Raw genomic sequence first — 21,177 nt, 5'->3', positions numbered from 1 at the left:
CCGGGGACAAAAACCCGACGCTCAGCTCATCCGGCCCCGCCTGCGGGCAACGCGCCCCCTGTCGGAGCGGAGGAGCGTGTGCAGCGCACCGCGACGGGCGGTCAAGCGCACTGGGAGAGCGCCACCAAGCGGCGTGACACCGCAGTGCTTCTGATGTACTACAGTAGAGCCTTGACCTTTTAAGATGGAACTGATGTGAGACAAAAAGGCTGTTTTTATTGGACGTTTTGACCTGTCCTGGTAGGAAAAGTGTTAGAAGTACATATACACTCAATACTCTAAGCAGCCATACAAACAGAAGTGCCACTAGGTGTTAAGTATATGTTCTACATTTACTAAAAGTACTCCACTGAGAAAACAATGCAGAGCTGAACTGATGCTGTTCATAAATGTGCTGCTTAAGAGTTCAACAGTTCAACAAACTGTCAGACGTGAAAACTAGCAAAAAGAGAATTAAAAGCCTAGAATTTAAATTCTAAAGCTCTAAAGTAAATGTATTGGATAATAGTAACACACATTGGAAATACTCCAGTAAATTACAAGTTCTTGAGTAAATGTGCTTTGTTACTACATCTAAAAATGAATAATGATAATAATAATGATAATAATAATGCTGTTATTGCACAGCTGTGCAGTATGCGTACTGACTCACTGTCCGGTCGTACTGTGACAGCTGAATACAACAGAGCCATTGTTAGTTATTAGTAACGTCTCCTGCTATGACAAGTCAAAATGTCTGTGTGAAAACTTTCAGACTGAGAAATAATTACATGTGTAACTATAATGTACCTTAATCGTAATTACAGCAAATATAAAATATAGTTCAATATAATGTTGTGCATTTTCTACACATTCCTTTTGCAGGTTATGAGTTTTATTCAGAAGCGATCATTCATTAATAATCTCCGAGCTTAGTGCTGAGTCTCTCTTAATAATCTCCCCCGCTCTCCCGTGCCCTGTGGAGGGATCCAGATCCGTTTCCACTGAGTCTGTTCATAATGGTCATATGTGGTGTGTGCTGTCCAGAGTGGTGGGCTGTAAAGGGTGCTCCAGGGCTGCTTCAAGGTCGCCCTGAGTGACAGCGAGGGCGGCCTGCTCTGGCACTAGGCTGGGGTCTGTAAGGATGGCAGTGGTGGTACTCAGGAGACGAAGTGATCTCAGAACCACTGAGTGGACACACACACACAGAAGCAACAAAGGTCACAGGTGAGAGGAAAACGGGAAACACATGGAGCGACGGCAACATTATAGCACTGTGGAGAATTCATTCAAGGAACCAGCTGTACTGGACTCACTGGGTCTTAGAGCAGGCAGGGAGCAGTGTTGGTCCAACCAGGACAGAGTGGATCGACACAGGTCCTCCATGCTGGCAGTGGACACCATTCCATTATAGGACTCGAACAGTGGCTCAATGATGATACTGAACTGTTCATGAGTTGAGGAGAGCACTTTGTCTCCAGTCTAAAGTCGGTCATTGTAGTTTTTAACAAAAACACACAAACAAAAGTAAACTGTGGATTTGTCTGGCACTATTTTCAACTGTGGATGGATACACATCTGGTTGCTCTCTTCACTTTGTGCAAAGAGAACATAACCTCTTGGAAAACCAATCATCATAAGAGATAAAGATATAATCACAGTTTCTAGAGGAACCATAGAAAACACCTTAATATTCAGAGAGAGAGAGGGAACACCCTCAAGGTGTTTCTGTGCAACAGATACATTTGATAAAAAACACACTTTAATCTTCTTATCTCGCCTGCAAGATAAGGGAAGCAGTAATGGATTAAGTTATAATTAAGGGTAAAGTTATTTATAAAATTTACATAATGCTGTTTTATGTAACATACATACATTTCTTTTATCTCCCTGATTACACTAAGATTCCTCAGATGAATAATGTGCTTTTCTGCATTAAAACTAAAGTGTTATACTTGACTCTGTCAAAACCCAGGTTTGTAAATGTACTATATGTGCTGTACCAAAGGTCCGTTTCAGGGATAAATTTCCCTGTGATGCTTCAGGAGCAGTATTTTTCCCTTTATCTGTCCAGATTAGCGCAGTGTCTTGTGTTATCAGCTCGTGGATTTAAAGTTTCAGTCAAACGTTTCATGAGTTAAAACCCAATTTGATATTCCTCCAAACACCGAAGAGGCCAGAAGAGTGTGCAGTTCACTGCTGTGCTGATCTACAATCTTAAAGGATACGATCCAGAACTTCCAGTTTTGCAGAGTTTGTGCCTGGACGTACTCTCGGAATTTCTGCCTCATGTGGTCAAAGCGCTGCCGCGTGATGGGCACACCGGTAGCTGGTAACTGCTGCTGGCACGAACTGCATAGACCGACATGGTGAGTGAACAAAACCGTTCAGTGCATCTTCATATCAGCAGGTAAATATCTGATGTTAACACATTTCAATAAGTCTAGTAAAACAAGTCACGTATCTGTTAGAACTATGTTTAATCATTAGATGATCAATCAGATTATTAATACTTTCTAAATAATCTTCCAGTGTAAGGGATTGGAGACTGATCAACTGCCAAAAAATGTGAACATCCACAGTGTCACCTTGATAAAATGCTAAACCTAGATTTGCACCAGGCCCTAGTGGAAATACACACACATACTGTATACACTCGGTATGTAGGAGTGAAGTGTAGCTAAAGGTCTCACTTGATAGCAGAGTTGAGCATCTGGATCTCCTCTCTGAGCCTCTGAGCCTCCTCGTGCAGCTGAGCTCTCTCCTGCTGCATCTTACTGATGTACTCAGCCGTCTTCTGCAGTGTGGTGGCTTTGCTGATCTGTGCCAGCAGACCAGGGGGGATTACCACAGGGATTATACACAAATATTCCAGATTAGTGTGGTTACATTCCTAATAGGAAGGTGTGTCTTTGGCTGCATTTACACATCATATCATTTCTAAAGGTAAGGCATCAGTTCATCGGCACTCCTCTGTGATCCCCTTTGCCTCCACTTTTCAGCACATCCCCCCCTAACGCTGCTAAATGTCTGTTAACAGTACCTTTATGCTTGGCTGAGAGCTGAGCGTTGTCACAAGGTTATGTAAAGTGTCAAATCCCACTTTGATGTTGAAACGCCTCTTCTGCTCTGCCGAGATGTGAGTTACCCTCCTGGTCTGTGTTTGCTGCAGAAAGCACATTGACATTGACATTATGCAAATGTCGCAATGCACCAATTGAAAACACAGATATGTGGTAATTAATGAGACCATATGACCTACCTTACTGGATTCTATCTTATGTCCGGACTCTGGGTTGGAGGCTTTGTCTAAAGGGTGTGGTGGGGATGTCTGGCCTGCATGTCCAGGAAAATGAACTAAAGTAAACAAAAATAACAATATGCATACACACAACGTACACTGTAAATAGACACTGTGCTTAGATATATAAAATATTGTGTGAAAACAATTACGACGTAGTAAAATCCTTTAAGGTTTGTTCGCTGAGAGATAAAAAGAAACTTCATCACAGATACAGAGTTTGCTAAATAAAGAACTGACAAAAGAATCTAAAGCCACCTGTCTACTAGAGACACATGGATCACTCTGTTTTCACCTGGATACTTAATATGTCAACATCGCTGAAACATTCAGCAGTAGACATTTTCCTTTTCTTACTCGATGAGATTCCTGTACGTTTACAAAAAGCGAGAAATGTTTTACTGGAGTGACGAGGGCCTACCAGTCAGGCTGCTTCTGTCCACGCTGTATAGCTGGACGGGAGATAGCTTCTCAGTCTTGGGGATGAGAAGGGTTGTGCTGGATTGAGGGGCACAGTGGCTGAGCAGGGCAGACGAGCCTCTTGCGGCGCTGGTGCTGGGTCCGCTATGACTGCTCTGGCTGTGCAGAGGCGTTAAAACTGGAATGGCTGCAGGCCACGCAGCTTCATGGTGCAGCTGTGACGACGCTCCTCCAACACGTGTGCTGCTGCTCGACTGATACAAAACACAGACGCTCTTTCATTTGCGTGTTTGTCTGCTGTATGTGTAAACAATATCATTAACTGACTTCTTCATGGTCAATATGTTAACTTTGTTAACTAAGTCCACAGTGGGGGCTATTAATGAAGAAAAATTATATGAAAATTTAGCTCTCTAATTTTAATTTGACTAAATGTGCTGGTGCTGTGCAGTGAGTTGGATGAGAAGGCTGGTATCACTGACATCTGTATGACAGAGATGACGGTACAGCCAGCAGTTAATGGACTACAGCTTCAGATTCACCATACAGACAGATTTTCCTAAACTTCAAATAATTCTTTTCTATTCCTCCTTAATTTCTTATTGCATCAAGACTTGCTGGTGAATGAGAGGCTCACCGGGGAGCTGGGAGATGATGTCCTCTGACCTTTGGCTGTCACTAAAGTAGTATCAAATCCCACTGTCGGCTTTCCTAAAGCAGAGAAAGAATTACAACTTTTTTTTTTCACAGAAACACTCCCACACCACAACATCTGTCTGCTTATTAACTACTGTACTATTGAAAACAAAACAAAGGGGCGAGCTGACTCACGTTCACAGGTGCTGGAAGAGAGCAGTTTAGCCAGGCAGCTACTAGGTGTGGGGTCAGTGGATGGAGGGCCAGCCGAGGCCACGGTGGGCCTAACTGTCCTTTCTCGTCCCGTTTTTTGCTTGTGCTTCCCTCTGACCCCTCTGACAGCCACCTGCTCTGGAACTGAGAAGCAGTGGCCCGCACTGACAGAGGGCGGCGGTGGATGGACTGGGTCAGCCACCCCAGCCGGGTAACCGAGAGAATGGTACGGCATCTGGGGATACTCGTCCTGTGTGTGAGGGTAGCTGTGAGTCTGGTGCACAGAGCTCTGCGCTCCCGCTGTGGAGGCAGTGTAAGTGATGACAGTGGAGGTCGCGCTGGTGGTTGCATAGTAACCAAACTTGTTGCACGGCAGCGGGTACAAAAAGGGAACGCTTGAAGTGGCCGGCTGTGCGATGCTGCTGGTGAATGCTGTAGAAACAGGTGGGTCAGAGTAAGACTGAGGACCATATGGCATGGCTGTGGATATGATGCTGGACGTGTGGTATTCACTGCAGTCTTGGCCTGATCTGGTCTGCTCTGGCTGGGTCCTAGAAGACGAGGCCTGGGGCAAGTCGTCGCATGCCAGAGCAGGCTGGAAAAGAAAGATTCAGGCTATTATGTTTAATTAAATATTTCTGCAGCGGGACGAGGTGGTAACAGCGGCGGTACCTGAGCCAGCTGCGTGTTGATGAGAAGCTGAGGAGCTGTTACCACAGGGGAGGGAGCTGGACCAAACGCTGCGCTGGGCGAGCTCTCAAAATAGCCACAGTCAGCAAAACCAGTCTGCTCAGTTCCAGTAGACAGGCTCCGGTAGTTCATAAAGATGTCTGAGAAAACCCCACACAATAAAAAAGATAAATGACACAAAATCTCAACAAGTTTATGAGTTTGTAAAATAAGACTGAAAAGCACCATTAAGGATGATTAGCAGGTTAACTGGTAACAGCTGAGGAGTTTAAGCATCTATCAAACTTTATCAGAGTTCTCCAACACAAACATTAGTAATGTATTCTGAGGTGCTTCATGAAAAGGAGAATCAGACGACGGTGACCGACTGTTGAGCAGCTGAAATCTGGTATCCAACAAGAAAGAGCAAATATTCCACCTGTAAATCTGCAACAACTCAGCTCCCAGAACATGACAGACTGTCAATATGAGGAAAGGTGATGCAACACAGTGGTAACTGTGTATTGATTTTAATTTGCTTATATTTACATGGAATTGAAGTTGGTCAGTAAAAACACAGAATACATTTTTGTTGTACATTCGTCAGATAAACAAGCAAATTAACAAATAAGAAAATGTCGTTTTAAAAAAAACTTTTTTAGTAAAACTCTTCTGGAAATGGGGTTTGTACATATCTTACCCAAGATGATGGCATAAATAAAACAAGCAGAGTTTAACGGGTGTCACACTTCTGTTCTGGTTTTCTCAATACTGTATCTACCTTAGTCACGGGGCCCCTCCCCTCGAGCTCTGCTGTTCCACTGTCTCCCAATCAGCTCGGCTGCAGTTAACCGTGCATGTGAGCATGCCACTCATCTGTTTTTAGGTAAACATTGGTTCATACGTACATACAAAGTTACTCACTGCAAACACTGGATGTCAAATGTTTTTATTATTACCAAATGTCTGAATTTTTATCGTTTAACTCAATGCAAACTTGTGCAACTGAAGTTTCATTTGGCACACGTTACCCACACTGACCACAAATGGTGTCATTTTAATTTAGATAAGAGAAGCTACAAATCAGTAAAATTCAAACACCAACAGAAAACAAGAGCTTCGAGCCAAAACAACAACTCGCTGCTCAAAATACTCCAAAGTCGTCTGTATGTGTTGTCACGTTGTTTTGTTATTGTTGTTTTTTGAGCTATGCTGTGACTACACGCAGTTTCCTTCACATCTGACGCAGCTCAGGTTTTGACCAGTTAAGCAGACAAATATTAACTCACTTCAATCAACGAGACTTTGATTCCAGCTTTATGGAACCGAACGACTATCACTGTCATGCACGGTACTCAGTCTCCAGCATGATACGAGCACTGCAGACACACAGCTGAAATGTTGCACAATCTGAGATTACGTACCAGTTTATCTCTGTTTCCATCTCAGCGAAGAGAAACCAACATGTTGCCTCAGACAATTGATCCACATTTCAGATAAAGTGAAGCAGAATTGTGTCTAAATAAAATACATGGTAATGTCTTTCTGACAGACACTCGCTAACTCACTAGACCTTGTGACCAAAAGAGAGGCAGACAGCTGATCCCTCAGGACACTGCCAATGCTGTGTCCTGAAGCCACACACACACACACACACACACACACACACACACACACACACACACACACACACACACACACACACACACACACACACACACACACACACAGACAAGCACATATGGCAGCGGGCAGAAGTTAGTTTGGCTGGTGTGTTGCCAGGGGGCTGCTGGGTTGCTTCACTGAAAGTAGCATAAAGGCCAAAACAGCAGCAGCCATGATGCCCCTGAGCAAGAAACCAAACTCCAACCTGCTTCCTCTCTCCTGTGTGACGTTCTTGCTGTGGGCTAGCTTCTTATTCTGCAGCTTCTTGACTGCGTCAACAAGCAATATCTTAGAAAATGGGTTGCTCAACATCAGCCCCCTGAGCTAAAACAAAAGAAAAAAGGACAGTCCAGCGTCGAGGGTGGACAAACACAGGAAAGGTTTGTTAAGAAAGAGTTAAGATCCCCACTACATCGATGTGGGTTAATTTAATTTAAACTCTTTGGAATTTTGCACTGAGGTGAACCTGAGCCCGTTTAGGAGAAGGAAAGTCCCTCCCCCAGCCCATCCTTTCATTTTCTCCTGAAAGCTAAACAATACAATGCAGACACAGCATATTGGTGCATGGCTAGTATGAAAAACAAAAAACAAAAAACAAAAACAACAACAATAAACACTGAAAATACAACATAAAGCTATCTCCATGAAGTAACTGCTTCCGTGGAAAAACAAATCAGAATAAGTTCTTAGAATCATTGTATGATAGGAAGTGCGTAGGTCTAACTGTTCGGACACTGTCCATCTGCCATAAAATCTATTTTACTGCACTGAATGAGCAGTTGAAACTTGATGGATCAGATAAGAAGCTAAATTATAGGGAATATTTCCTCGTGTGCCATGCTGTGACAACATGATCAGACAGACAGACTGAAAGACAGAGGGTGGACTGTACCTGGTATATCCATGAAGTCTTCCAAGTTGGGCTGCAGTGGACTCAGGCCTGGCTGGATGATATCAGCATTAGTAGTGTAGGCTGGAAAGGAAGGGAATGACAATTAGACATGCGAAGAGAGAGAGAGAGAGAGAGAGAGAGAGAGAGAGAAAGAGAGAAAGAGAGAGAGAGAGAGAGAGAGAGAGAGAGAAAGGTGTTTGTGGTCATTTTTCATTATTGGGAACTTCTTTTTTTGTAGTGTCGGTTACTGACTGGCTGGTCATTGTGACCATCAGCTGGATCAGTTGCAAGATCAGATTTAGGAAAGGGTGCAAAAAAAAAAAACCTTCTGCTGCACTAAAATGTTCCCAAAAGTACAGTGGCCTCCATATTTTTCAAATGGAAGAGGTTTGTCACAACCAGGATTCTTCCAAGAGCTAGTCGCCCAGCTAAAGGGGGCAATAGGGGGCCTTAGTAAGACCAAGAACTCAATAGTCACTCTTACTGAGATCCATCTCCTGTGTGGAGATGGGACAAATTTCCATCATCGCATCCTTTTTAGGCTTTATGACAGAAGCCTCTCATCAGTCCAAAACATACGAAAGCCTGCTTAGAGTTTGCAAAAAAGAAAAACTAAAAACCTGAAGTACTCTCAGATTGTAAAGAACAAGATTCGGTGTTCTGATTAAACCAAGATTGTCAAATGACATGGTTTTCTTTTAAAATGGGATAGAAGTGTCATCTAAATCACAAATGCACACACACACGCGTTGTACTTTGTTTGTTTGAAGTCATACTCTAGTAGATTTACTACAGTGTTTAGGGTCATTGTCCTACTGGCTCACCCAACTTTACTCAACTTCAGCTGGCGGAAAGCCACTTTTAAATTATCCTCAAGGATAACTTGATAAACTTAGGAATTAATTTTGCCCTTGATAATGAAGCTGTCCAGGCCGAGGGGCGGCAAAGCAGTAAATAATCTCTGGGATGATGTTCTCATCTTAGCATGTGGAAAGTTTTGTTACTTTGGGACAGTGTAGCTACGGTAAATAGAGTTAAATTTGATTTCTTGTCATGTCTCTACAGGACTGTGGTCATGATATCTGAATAAAGTGAGATACTGTCTCTTTAAGCTCTAGGTTACTGTAAAGATGAAATAAAGCTCAATTTTGACATTTATCTGACTAACAAATTAAATAAATAAATAAATAAGAGAACTAGGAAGTTATTTTCAGCATCATGATGCAGCTAAAAGACAAATACACACTCCAAATGTACTGGCTTGAATCTTGTCATGCAGCCCACATACGAGCAGCCGTCTATTCTTACTATGGCTTTCAATCAATTGATGCTACTGCGTGTGAGACAGGTGCAAAGTCATGCATGAGAACTCACTGTTGTGTCGGTCACCAGCCCAGGGACATGGCTTTTGTGTCATGGTGAACAGGGTGTCGGAGATGTCGGACAGGAGGCAGTCCAGGTCAAACATGTGGGCCTCCACCGGCGCGGGCTCAGGCTCCTGATACATCTGATTGGACCATTTCTCCGGATTGGCCTGGCAGATCTGACCCTGGAGCACATCAACCAGAGTTCAAAACCAAACTCAGCATCTATGACAATCCCCAGTCTATGTCCCTGCAAAGAGAACTGAATTTGGTTTTCTCCACCTGTGTACATCCAACATTTGGAAGAAAAATCTATGTAAACAGCAAACAGCCACCTGATACTGTAAAGTATACATATAATATAATACATCGTTATGTTGTAGTTAAAAAAAACTCACAGACAACGAAGCTTCGGACCGAGCCTTTGTCCCCCTGTTTGAGGTGCTTTTCTCTACCCTGATTTTCTCGTCTTTTCCCTGCACCTCAAAGACTGGGGCCACATTTATAGGGAAGCCCAGACTGAGCCGGAAACTAGTTTGATTACGTCGAAGCGCACGACACCCCCTCTTGTATTTGCCTCTCGATTTATTTTCTTTGAGGAAGAATATAAGTGAGTACAAGTAGAAATGAGGTAAGATTGTTTGTGCATATGCATGTGTGTGTGCGCTGCATGATGAAAAAGCATTTTTGACATATTGTTCAAAAACACTAGCCCCTTATGGCTTGTCATTATGTCCCCTTTGTTCGTTTCTTTATTTTGACGTCTCACCATTTCAATAAGAGCAGCAGCCTTTTGTCCCTGACCTAATTCTGGCAGACACATTCACGTGCAGGCAAACAGTAGAACCTTAGGCCCCCTAAAAACACAAACTGCTGTTGCTTCAGTGTCAAAGAAATATGTGCATGCATATATAATATGAGGATATCAAATGGTCCTTATTTACATTTTTATGTTTTCCTGCAACCAAGTGGTACATTACAGATAATTAACTAAATGAATATCATAATCATAATGTAAAATGAGATTTACACAAGTTTATACGCAGAGATCTGTGGTAGATCATTCATGTGCTCTTGTGTTTAAAGCAGCTACAGAACAATGTCAAATTAAAAAATGAACTTTTTTAAATTTAGAACTTCAGGGAATCTTCCACAACCCGAGGAGAACATTCATTCTTTTTATTCAAAACCACAAATGTCAGAGTAATGTTGGGGAAAACTATAAGAATCAACAATTCTTTGTGCACCTCATGTGCCAAATACTGTGCCAACCCATTTTGTATATATATAAAAAAAATATTATGTAGGGATGCCTTCGTAATCTAATATAATGCGATACAGCTGCCATAAAATCTACTTTTATGACGCCTATAATGTTCAGTATTTGTTGACATTGTCAATAAAGGCGTTAATTCAATTATATGTTTTAGCATTAAGATCATAGTTAGTGATGTTGTACTGGACTGACTCGTGTGTGGGTGTGTGATGTCTCTTGTAAATGTGCAATATCTGCTTTGTGCCTGTAGGTGCCCAAAAAGTAACATGGGTTTGTAATGGATTTGTATGCAAAGTTCTTCTTAAATACAATGACTGATGAAGGTTGAAAAAGAAAAGAAGCAACATCCTGTGTGTAAATCACATTAAAGGGATGTATGAGGATGAAGCTGAGGCTGAAATTATACAGCCAATTACAGTCACGTTCGTAAATATTGGAGCGATGATTTGTTGTCTGTAGACAACCGCTCTGAATTTGAAATCAAGCACTCAAGTTGTGAGCGGAGTCAAGTCTTTTAGGTTTAATTTAAGAGGTTTGACAAAACTGTGCCATTAACTACTCAGTCATTATAGCTAGTACACACACACACACACACACACACACACACATCCCCTTTTGGTGGCTTATAAATAATGGAACAAATGTCTAACAACCAGCTGCCAGGAGCAGCCTTTACCCTCATTAGTCCATGACTGACTAATCAAGCAGGTAAAAGGCATGGACGTGGTTCTGAGTGTTACATTTGCATTTGATAGCTGTTTATTGGAACTCTTGACATGAGGACCAAAAAGGTGTCTATGCAAGTAAAGGAAGCCATCATTAGGCTAAAAAAAAAAACACAGTGAACCCATCAGAGAGATAGCAGAAATATTTGGAATAACAAATTCACAGTTGGAACATTTTTAAAAAGAAGGAAAACAGCAAAGGTCCTAGAAGACCGTGGAAGACAACTGAAGTGGATGAATAGAGAATTCTGTCCATTGTGAAGAAGAACAACTAGTCAAGACAAGAACCCTCTTGAGAAGGTATTGTAGGTGTGTGAAATCTACAAACAAGAGAAAGGTTTATCAATGTAAATAAAGAGGCTATAGGAATAAGAATAAGATTCTTTGGACTGATGAAACCAAAGCCGACCACATCATGTGTCCAACATGGCGGAGGCAGTGTTATGAATTGGGCTTGTTTGGCCGCCAATAGAATTGTGTCACTGGTGCTCATTGATGACCTGCCTGCTGATTAAAGTACCAGGATAAATTCAATTCAATTTTTAATTCAATTTTCTTTGTATAGTGCTAAATCACAACAGAAGTCATCTGAAGGCACTTTACAGTGTTAAAGGTTTAAGACCTTAAAAAATAGCTGTATGCAAAATGATATAGAAACCCCAACAATCCCACTTAAGCAAGTGCTAAACTACAGTGGAGAGGAAAATCTCCCTTTAACGGAAAAAACCTCCAGCAGAACCAAGTTCAGGCCGGGCTGCCGTCTGCCCCGACCAGTTGGGGTAAGTGGAAGGAGAAGAGAGAAAAGAACAGCAGGCAACAAAAAACCACAACAACAAGCAGGAGAAACACTGGGCAGGTTGGTAGGACCAGTAACTGCTGACCAACTCTGAAATGTGGCTATACTCTCGTCTCAGACTTAGCCAAATACTGCACAAACTGATAGGACGCCGCTTCATATAGCAGATGGAAAATGACCCAAAACATATAGCAACAGCTACCCAAGAGTTTTTAAAGGCTAAGACATTGGGATATTATTCACTGGCTGTGTCAGTCAGCTGATCTCAACCCAGTAGAGCATCCTTTTCACTTACTGAAGATAAGACTGAAGGCAGAGAGACCCACAAACAAGCAGCAGTTGAAGGCAGCTGCAGTAAAAACCTAGCAAAGCATCGCAATGGAAGAAATTAATTGATCCTAAACATCGGTTCCAGACTTCAGACAGTCATTGAGAAAGAATTGTCATCCAAGTACTTAAGGCAAACCTTGTTTTTCTATCTTTGTTCCTATAATTATGAACATGACTGTACAGTTCAAATTAGGAGTTAGGAGGCGGAGTTGGAGACTGATATAAAGAATATGACATCAACACTGGATTTTCTATTAAGATGTCTTTCCTGGTCACACCATGTAATCTGATAAGAGTAAGGCGATACAGCACTTCAGGACTGTAGAGCATAAAAACCTGGTTTCTTGATCTTTGACCTCACGCTGATTGTGTTTGTCTTTTGAAGTGCCACACAACACAGGAACAATGTGAGCCAAAGACAGTTGGATACATTATTATCATTACAGTGGTCTTAATTTTGACCCTAAATAAAAAGTGGGTTCTAGTTCTAGTTACACAGAAAATCTGAATAGAAACGGGGGAATGATGATGACAAAGGTGAGGGAATAGGCTCTGACTTCCAAGGCCACATGTTACTCTCACACACATTTGAATGCTGTGAAGAATGAGGTGCTTCCCCACAGTCTCCTGTCCTGACAGTTTGTCTGTCTCTGTGACGTCACTGATACACTCACTGCCCCTCTGCTGCTCAACATTAACAAAGCACTGCTAAAACTAGGTCAGATTTGATTAAGTGACGTTGAATTTTGCAGCTACTTCACTTGAATAAAGATAAAACTCGAAGGTGTGTTGGCGCTACTTCCGTTGCTCTGGTGATCAATATGCACTATTTGCCTGCAAATGTCCGACCATGACGCATGTTGTTTTGCCCGGGTCTACTCTTTTTTTTCATCCTTCTCCTTTGTCTCTAGGTGACTGGGGAATTGCTAAACCCACGGGTTAAAAATAGACACATAGAGGAGTTTGATGATCATATATTGAACTCTAACTGGATTTAAAAGCAAACGAAGCAGGTCATCGGCACGCAGGGTGAAGGCCAGGTCAGTCGGGCAGCTTCAGTCTTCGAGGGCCAAAATTTGTCTATGTCAATGTTTTTCCCCAAAGAAAGAAAGAATCCATACATGTTAAAATATTATTAAAGCAGGATTCGTCTTTTCCCATACCTCTTGTAGCATTGAAAGAATATCATACTTCTTTTTCTGAAGCTGCAAAGGAAAAAAAGAGAGAACGTAAGTTTTAATTTAATTTTATTTTATTTCAACTGAAATCACCAAGGGGTTTAAAGTTCATTATGAGGGGAACATGAATGCCTGCACCACAAATGCCTCACCTTAAGTGGACTCTAGGATAAGGTAGAAGATCAGCAAAAGATTTATAATATCATATGGGAACAATGCTTTTTGGCATTTGGCATTGGCTGGAAAGATTAGGGAATCACTGAAGTTATGAGATTCATCCTCTGGTGATCATAAATGTCCCTGTTACATTCATTCTGAGCTATCTGGGTGTGAACTAACTACAAAAAGGAGTTCTTACCCTCTTCTTATAGTAAATCCTCCACTTGTGATACTCCCTGATCACCACCTCAATGCGCTGCTTCCAGTAGCTGCCCTCTAACACGATCGCCTGTGGACGGAGAGATACCAAGTCTGAGACTGAATCAACTCAGTTTAGAATATGTTCCCTTAGAAAACAAACGCTCACTTCAGGCTTCCGATGTGCATCGGCCTCAGAGCCCTCCAGTGGGGTGACAAACCCGCACACTGGGTTCTTCCTCTTCTCCACATCTGAACACAACAGTTACACACTTTGTTACCGTGTAATTATTAGAACTCGATTCCTGGTCTATTCTTGATTCACAGGATGTTTGGTCACGTCTATGGAGGAGCGGTAACTCACACTGGATGAACCAAGCTCTCCAGATGGCGTTGTTCAGACGGATCTTGTCCCTCCACAGCAGCCGCAGACCTTTAAAAGACTTCCACTTTGGCGAGACTATTTTACCGCTGCAAAACACAAAAGGACATTTTGTCAAATCCTAAAAATATGTGATTTGTTTGTGGAAAACGGGGAATGTTTGTGTTTTCCTTATGTAAAAATCATGTAGAAACAGAAGAAAGAGGATGGAGTGCAAACTGGAAGCCTTGCAGCTGCCTCTGTTGGAAACCTGTCCTGATTTTGACTAATGGTGCTCAATCAGCTAATTCACCAGCACACCGTCAGGCTGTTTGCACGTTTTTCCAGTGTCTCACATCCTGCTGAGTGCTGCGAAGAGACCTCCTAATGTAAGGTGCTCGGAGAGTTGCTAGGAAGCGACGAAGGATCGTTTCCGACATGCTTTTAACGGCGCAGCATCACCGCATCTCACACACGCCAAACAACAAAAAACAGAGACAGCATGAAAAACTCTATTAGGACAAGAACTAATCAACACCAGTGTGATTAATGACAAGTAAGGCACCATCAGCCTACTCCACAAAAAACTGTTTATACAGTACATCTGGTAAACATCCCTGCCACAGGGTTTGTTGTGCAACCACTGTCAAATTATAAAAATACTAAATTAGCACAAAGTTATTTGTAGGAAAAATATCTTCTTTGGGGAAAAGGTTGATAGTAACTTTGTTTTTTTTAAGAACTGCAGCAGAGATATTTTCTCACAGACGTACAGAAGTACGTACAAATATGTCACTTTGTCTTGTAACACACACACACACACACACACACACACACACACACACACACACAAACTTGGAGCAGCCTGAGGTCAAACTCCATTTTAAAAGCGTTTCTTATCCAGGGAGTAAAACTACAACGCAGGACTCCGCTGTGTCTGTGTGTAATATGAACACTTGACCTAAAATAAGCGACGGTATCAAATCAACATGATTTGAAATAAAGGTCAGGGGCATCGTTTCAGGATCCTCTCTCCTTTCCCTCAGTTACACTGTAATCGTTTCGGTGCTGCCAACTAGAATCAAAGTCCACTTTTCAGTCAAGATTTTCTAAACTGTTGCACAAGAGACTGCAAAAATCACTCTTCCAACACATTCACACACAAGCAGGGAGAGAGTCTGAAAAAGTTTTTTTATTATCATCTTTATCTCTAGTCACACACTCTGTCTTCAGTGGAGTGTGTGTGTGTGTGTGTGTGTGTGTCTTAAAAACCCAGTTATAGCCTGCAGGTTGAAAACCAGTAGTAGCTGTGAGAAGCAAATGAGTCCAGTTTGTTTACACATGTTGCAGCAAATGAAATGCACTGAGCAGCTGTGCAGACCCACCTGTAGGCCAGGGACATGCACTCGAACAGGCGGGTCAGAGTCGGGTCGATGCTCAGGCTCCCGGAGCTCCGCGGCCCGTACCGGTACGTCTGGCACCACGTCCTGTTCACCGTGTCGAAGTCGTACCTCAGGGAGCCGCTGCTTTTTCTCCTGCGCGGCGCAGAGTCGCTGTGCGGCGACGACACCATGAAGTGTCCGCTGTGGATGACCTGCGTGCGGGCGAAGGAGCCGGCGCACGGTCCGAGACCGGGGACCCGAGCGGGCTCCGAGTCCGAGTCCGAGCTGTCCTGGAGCTCGCCGTCTCCGCCCGAACAAACTCTCCCTTTGGCCGCCATGGCGGAGCAGACTTATCCAGAGAGCTGTGAACTTTATCCTCAAGTGACCTTCCCTCCTCCCGTCTTCATCAGATCCTCCACCAGGACCTTCTGCCTCCAAGCAGCGGCGCGAACAGCAGCGAGGCCCCGCAGCTGTGTGCGGACACGCACCGTGTCCCTCCACAACAACACACCTCTGGACCGGCCGCATGTTCGAGCTCCGTTACGTAACAACTCACGCTGGGCTAATTATTAATGGAGCAAACATAGAAGGTAAGAAAAAAGAAATAATCACACTCACTTCACACACAGATCTCCGTGTTTTAGGTTGTTTGAAGGGATGTAACCAGGAAGAATGATCAGTTTTAATAACTGAAGAAGAATATATTAATAACTTTTTTCAGGCAAAGCTTCTTGAAGATGAAGATTATTTACTAGTGGTCAGACACACTAAACTTATTTTAAATAAATACCTACACAAATTAATTTGATTTGAGAGAGTTTTAAAAGTTTTTATGAAAACAACATTCTAGCTTTGGAGTTTTCTATAATTTACAATGTTCTCTTTTTATTTCTCATCCATTTCTCAGCTTCTTCCGGCTTCATGTTTCCTCTGGACAGCACTAATGAAGAGTATACTGTACTAACTGGAAACTGAGGAAAATGGTAGGAAAACTCCTACTAATGCATACTGTAATTATATTTTTAAACTAGATAAAGTCTGTTAAATTCAGATAATAGTCTTGAAACAAATGAATCATTACTTTAATGGAGTGTGCTCTGGTTGCAACAGACACAGACAACAAAATGTAATACGTTTTCACATCCATGTGTTAAAAATCATCTTCTGATGGATCCAAGTTAATGTTAACTTTCTCTTAATCAGACAGTCCACAAATAGTTTAAGTGATCTGTTCTGTACGTGTTGATGCACACACAGTAACTGGTGAGCTGTGCTGTGTTCTCTCATATGAGCTGCAGATCCACGTAGATCCAATAATATGTTAATTTATGGTATAAAAGGCTGGTGAACCTGTATCCGCTTTGGGACAGATGAGAAGATCAAATTGTAACTGATTTGTGACACGCTTCATTTTCCTAATGGTCAGCTCGCGTGAACAACACAATTCATCTCTACCAGAGATTCAGGTTTCTCCATCACACACCATCTCCTGTGGCGCAGGATCTCCTGTTTTTAAAGGGCATGGCAGCAAGACTCCTCACACACACAGGGTTACTGGAGGCCACTTTGTTTTGCACTTAAAGGCTGCTAAATCCTGTACTTCGGTATATTAGACTTAAAAGCAGCCTAAATGGCACTTTTCCATTTTGTTTTCACTAAAAGGTGCCGATACAGACCGTCCAGCTCACCTCTTTACAATGGCAACTCACGGAGCAGTGCGTTACATCTTCATTTAAAGAGCACTTCACGGTGTTTTCTCCAGTGGGGTACAGAGCAGAATCACATTAACGTCAACAAAAGAAGCATCAGAGAGCACTTGATTTCAAACTGTCACATACAGAGGTGCACCATAGGAGACTTCACCCTGATTTATCAGTAACTAAAAGAGCCATTACAGAACATTGGTATGTTTTCTGTGACTGGAGAGTAATTTATAAGTAATTTAATTTAATGCACTTTCATGGTATTTTGTATGCAACAGTTCACCTCATCCGTTATAGTCGAGCCCTAAAACTTACAGATGTAAAAACTGTTGAGAACCCAGAGAGGGTTATTATGATTCTTTCCAGTCATCTTTCTACATTCTGGTGAAGGGATAGGGTCTAAACTACATTAGAAACAAAAAAGATAAGAATTTATTTATATTAAATTGTTTTATTTGACACAGATGTTTGTTTTCCAGAACACACACACACTGGTATATGCCACTCAAATGCCATTTACTTCTTATTTTTGTCAAATCAATTAGAGAACATGGCCTCCCCTGTCAAGCCAGCTAGAAGTAAGACTCAAAACAGGACTGCGAGGTTGGAAAACCAGAAGCTGTCACGTATGTTCAACTGAGGATTGATTTTTTTTCCAATTGTTGGTGATTTTGTTTTGATTTTACATCTTGGCACATTCTCCATTTTCTGTATTGATGGAAACTGAACATTCACAAATACACAAACTGCGACTGAACCATTTTAAACCACTGCAGTTAAATCAGGAACTCTAAAATTAAGAGCCATGTCTTACAGTGATCGCCATTGACCTGCATTGTTTGTGGCCTTAATTTATTTAAGTTAAACTATCTTATTTAAGTTACAGACAAAAAAAAGGTCACATTTTACCAAAGCAGGTGAGTGTGTGACAACTGCTGGCAATGAGGCTCACCTGCACAGACGCCATCACCAGTCTCTTTAGAGCTTCTAATGTGTTGGTCATTCAGTGCTTTAGTCTTACCTCCAACTTCTCTTCAATACACATGCCGGCAAAGTGACATTTAGCGTAAATCTAACATTAGTTACATTTGACAAAGCCTTGGAGGTCTTCCAGGAACTTGATGTACTCCTGATGCTCGATGGCGGTGCTCAGTTCCATCAGTTCATCTGCAAAGGTGTTGTCGACCCCGCGGTCAGCCAGGAAGTCCATCAGATGATCATACAGGGCCTGGAAAATAACAATGAATCATTGTTAAAACCACCTTTTTTACACAACTATACTCTGCCTCATTAACTGTTATGTATATGAAATAATTTGTTGTTGTTTAGTGTCTCAAATCTCACCCAGTCCAGGGAGTCTGTGTTGAGCGTATAGCTGGTCTCCTTCCAGTCTGACTCTCCCTCAGGCTGGAAACTGACCTCGCGGATGGCAAAGATGTCGCTGTCCTCTTCTCCTTCACCGTGACCCATCTGCAAAATTCAAACCCAGCCTTAATATTTACTTTCTACCTATCTGAGAAAAAAGCCCTAGACACGCTGCTGCCGACAATATTATCCGCTTGACATGTAGATTTCTGTGGAAATGGATCCTGCTCTGCTTACCTCATCCTCAGGAAAATGGCAGTCGAACACCAGGGAATGTTTTGTAGCCTGTTTTGTTACTTCAACAACAAAGTTGGGTGTTGACACAATTTCTGGCTGTAGAGAGAAACAGGATGGTACGTATATATATTTTAATATTAACACATTTCATTTGGTCATTTCAGTAATCCAACAACCTAGTATAAAGGACCCTCCTCCCCCTTTACATGCATCAAACCTATACAACCAGATTTATCTGTCATCTCACCTCTTCTTCTGCCGACTTCTGCTGTCCTTGTTCTACCTCTTCCTCAAAGTTTGGGGGAATGCTGTTATTGACGTTGAATGTGACAGTGACTCTGTCGAAAAACAAACAATATGTTAATCTGTGTACAACGCACACACGTGCATGATTGTAGCATCAGAAATATTCACTTGGACATTTTAAACCACTGTTGTTAAGACAGACATTTCACCTGCATCATATGTGACCTTCATACATTTAATTTACATCTAATTTAAGTTACAGAAAATAATTATTAACAAAAGCGGCAAGTCTCCATACGTCAGCTGCCGGCAACAAGTCGCTTACTTTTCTCCAGAAACGTTCCTTGTGAGTTTGGCCTCTGTGCCGTTCATCTCCACTTCCCATCCTCCAGACATCTTGGGAAGGGTTTTGTTTTTCTGGATCTTCTTTTCTTCTTTGATTTCATCAGACAGGAACTGGCCAAATGCTTTGTCACCTGGTTAAAACATACAGCAGGTCATATGACAATTTTTTTTGTTGCTCTTCTGTGCCTTGGCTGGTAAAGTTTATTCCTCAACAGCATCAATTACTCTACGACATACACCGTTTTCAAGCTGGTCCTGTCTGTTAGATTATGTCCTGTCACTGTTGTATGTTACACAGGGGATGCTAACACAGCTGCTAACCTTAAGCTTGTCTTTTAATACTTAAACGGAAGCGGAATAAACTGCACTATTACGATAAAAGACACATGCTGATAACTGATTTAACTAGATTTAATCACACATTTAGGATCTACTATGTGCTATACTTTTACCCCTTATTGCATCACTTTTTATTCCAAGGTGAGTGCTAACGTTACGATAACTAGTAAAACGATGCTGCAAGAACCGACTTTATTATGAATGAATGTGTTTTTAAAGGAGATAGGTCAGTTTAGTGGAACAATATTTAGTTTAAGTTCTATTTTATACAACAAACTTGCTCTTTCGTGATATAATGCTATCTGAAACTAGCTAAGTTAACTTCAGCTAGCAAGGACTCGCGTTGACTTACCTTCTGTGTGCAGTCCTCCACATCCACACGATACCGATGGATTTAACCCTTTTGAACTAAACAGTTTTGGCCGGTATGTTGACGAGGCTCCGTTGTTATTGAGCATCCAGAGAGACCGGGTGAAGGGCCGAGCTGTTGCCGAACTTGGAGCGCACAGCATCGGGCAGCTACGGGGCAGAGCTCGGGCTGCGGACGTGGTGGCTGAAGAAATGCGGACAGCGGCTCCTACGGCGCGGACAACGGACTTTAGCATGTCTGTATGTAAATATTCTAATATGTAACAACAAATAAATTAATCTGACAACACGAGACGGGCCGCTAGCTTCCTGTTACTGCTGCTTCTGGAAGAAACACGTGTGGAAGGACACATTGACCTAGCTTAACTATGACCTTTGCACCGGAAATAATATTTTACAGGCGGAAAAAAAAATAAATACAATAATTGTTACGTTTCAAATCCTCACATACGATAAAATAGTATTATCCGATAGATAAGTAATCTAATTTGATAATGTGGACAAATAGAGTTTTAAAAGTATGTAAATCCTACATAATAGCGCTCGGTGAGAGCAGTTTTGACCTCAGTAATGACTGGAAGGTTACAGTTTTTATATGTCATCAATACCTACTTACGATAGAAGATAAGGACACGATCTGTGAGACTGATGCACACGGAGGTCAACAGGAGGTCAACAGGAGGTCAACATGTTTACAAAAACATTTTAGTGGCATGTGGTGAATCCGTTGTATCGTTTAAAGCTCAATGATGTGACGCTGCCAGAAGATGGCGCTGTTTTCCAACAACCCAGAGCCTGACCTCACTGATACTGTTTATAAATACACACATGACCTTTTTAACTCAAGGTGCTGCACTATAGTTGAAATATTCTGATAATTTCATGTTGCTTAATGTTGAAATAGGCCATTTTTAAGATGACTGAAATTATACTAGTTGATACTGAAAGTGTGCTTTCTATGACATCCAGAGATATTTAACATGCTTTCAGGTCTGATGTCGAGCTGCAGATAAGACCCCCACAGATCTC

At 42.0% G+C, this 21,177-nt stretch overlaps 2 protein-coding genes across 4 annotated transcripts; both read right to left on the bottom strand.

The window, feature by feature from the left end:
- Positions 1 to 205: 205 nt before the first annotated feature.
- LOC113170650 (carbohydrate-responsive element-binding protein) lies at positions 206 to 16,109 on the bottom strand. Of its 3 annotated transcripts, XM_026372829.1 has the most exons (18): positions 15,548 to 16,109; positions 14,166 to 14,272; positions 13,971 to 14,053; positions 13,803 to 13,892; positions 13,430 to 13,471; positions 9,150 to 9,324; positions 7,776 to 7,856; positions 5,222 to 5,379; positions 5,063 to 5,144; positions 4,532 to 4,981; positions 4,338 to 4,411; positions 3,702 to 3,954; positions 3,242 to 3,336; positions 3,023 to 3,145; positions 2,673 to 2,800; positions 2,208 to 2,331; positions 1,296 to 1,425; positions 206 to 1,166 (listed from the first exon to the last, which is right to left on the bottom strand). In XM_026372829.1, exons 1-18 carry the CDS (start codon positions 15,880 to 15,882, stop codon positions 1,003 to 1,005), a joined length of 2,694 nt encoding a protein of 897 aa, XP_026228614.1. In that variant the 5' UTR covers positions 15,883 to 16,109; the 3' UTR covers positions 206 to 1,002. The 3 variants fall into 3 exon arrangements, with proteins under 3 accessions (XP_026228614.1, XP_026228612.1, XP_026228613.1); XM_026372827.1 differs by having other exon boundaries at positions 4,532 to 5,144; positions 15,548 to 16,108; XM_026372828.1 differs by having other exon boundaries at positions 3,242 to 3,315; positions 4,532 to 5,144; positions 15,548 to 16,108.
- Positions 16,110 to 17,788: 1,679 nt separating this feature from the next.
- On the bottom strand, positions 17,789 to 20,515 carry c1qbp (complement component 1, q subcomponent binding protein). Its single transcript, XM_026373510.1, has 6 exons — positions 20,132 to 20,515; positions 19,421 to 19,571; positions 19,097 to 19,187; positions 18,850 to 18,945; positions 18,592 to 18,717; positions 17,789 to 18,475 (listed from the first exon to the last, which is right to left on the bottom strand). Exons 1-6 carry the CDS (start codon positions 20,382 to 20,384, stop codon positions 18,326 to 18,328), a joined length of 867 nt encoding a protein of 288 aa, XP_026229295.1. The 5' UTR covers positions 20,385 to 20,515; the 3' UTR covers positions 17,789 to 18,325.
- Positions 20,516 to 21,177: the final 662 nt, after the last annotated feature.

This window comes from Anabas testudineus, chromosome 14 (assembly GCF_900324465.2).
Source record: "Anabas testudineus chromosome 14, fAnaTes1.2, whole genome shotgun sequence".
Classification (NCBI taxonomy): Eukaryota; Metazoa; Chordata; class Actinopteri; order Anabantiformes; family Anabantidae; genus Anabas; species Anabas testudineus.
This window is presented reverse-complemented; position numbering and strand designations above follow the sequence as displayed.

Excerpts from the sequence above, each read along its gene's own strand:
- c1qbp (XM_026373510.1), bottom strand. The coding sequence starts at position 20,384 with ATGCTAAAGTCCGTTGTCCGCGCCGTAGGAGCCGCTGTCCGCATTTCT. Across the intron at positions 19,188-19,420 it reads AGGAACGTTTCTGGAGAAAA|AGTCACTGTCACATTCAACG; the intron begins GTAAGCGACTTG and ends GTTTTTCGACAG. Across the intron at positions 18,476-18,591 it reads ACACAGACTCCCTGGACTGG|GCCCTGTATGATCATCTGAT; the intron begins GTGAGATTTGAG and ends GTTATTTTCCAG.
- LOC113170650 (XM_026372827.1), bottom strand. The coding sequence starts at position 15,882 with ATGGCGGCCAAAGGGAGAGTTTGTTCGGGCGGAGACGGCGAGCTCCAG. Across the intron at positions 13,472-13,802 it reads GGATTTACTATAAGAAGAGG|CTTCAGAAAAAGAAGTATGA; the intron begins GTAAGAACTCCT and ends TTTCCTTTGCAG. Across the intron at positions 4,412-4,531 it reads CTCTTCCAGCACCTGTGAAC|GAAAGCCGACAGTGGGATTT; the intron begins GTGAGTCAGCTC and ends TCTCTGCTTTAG.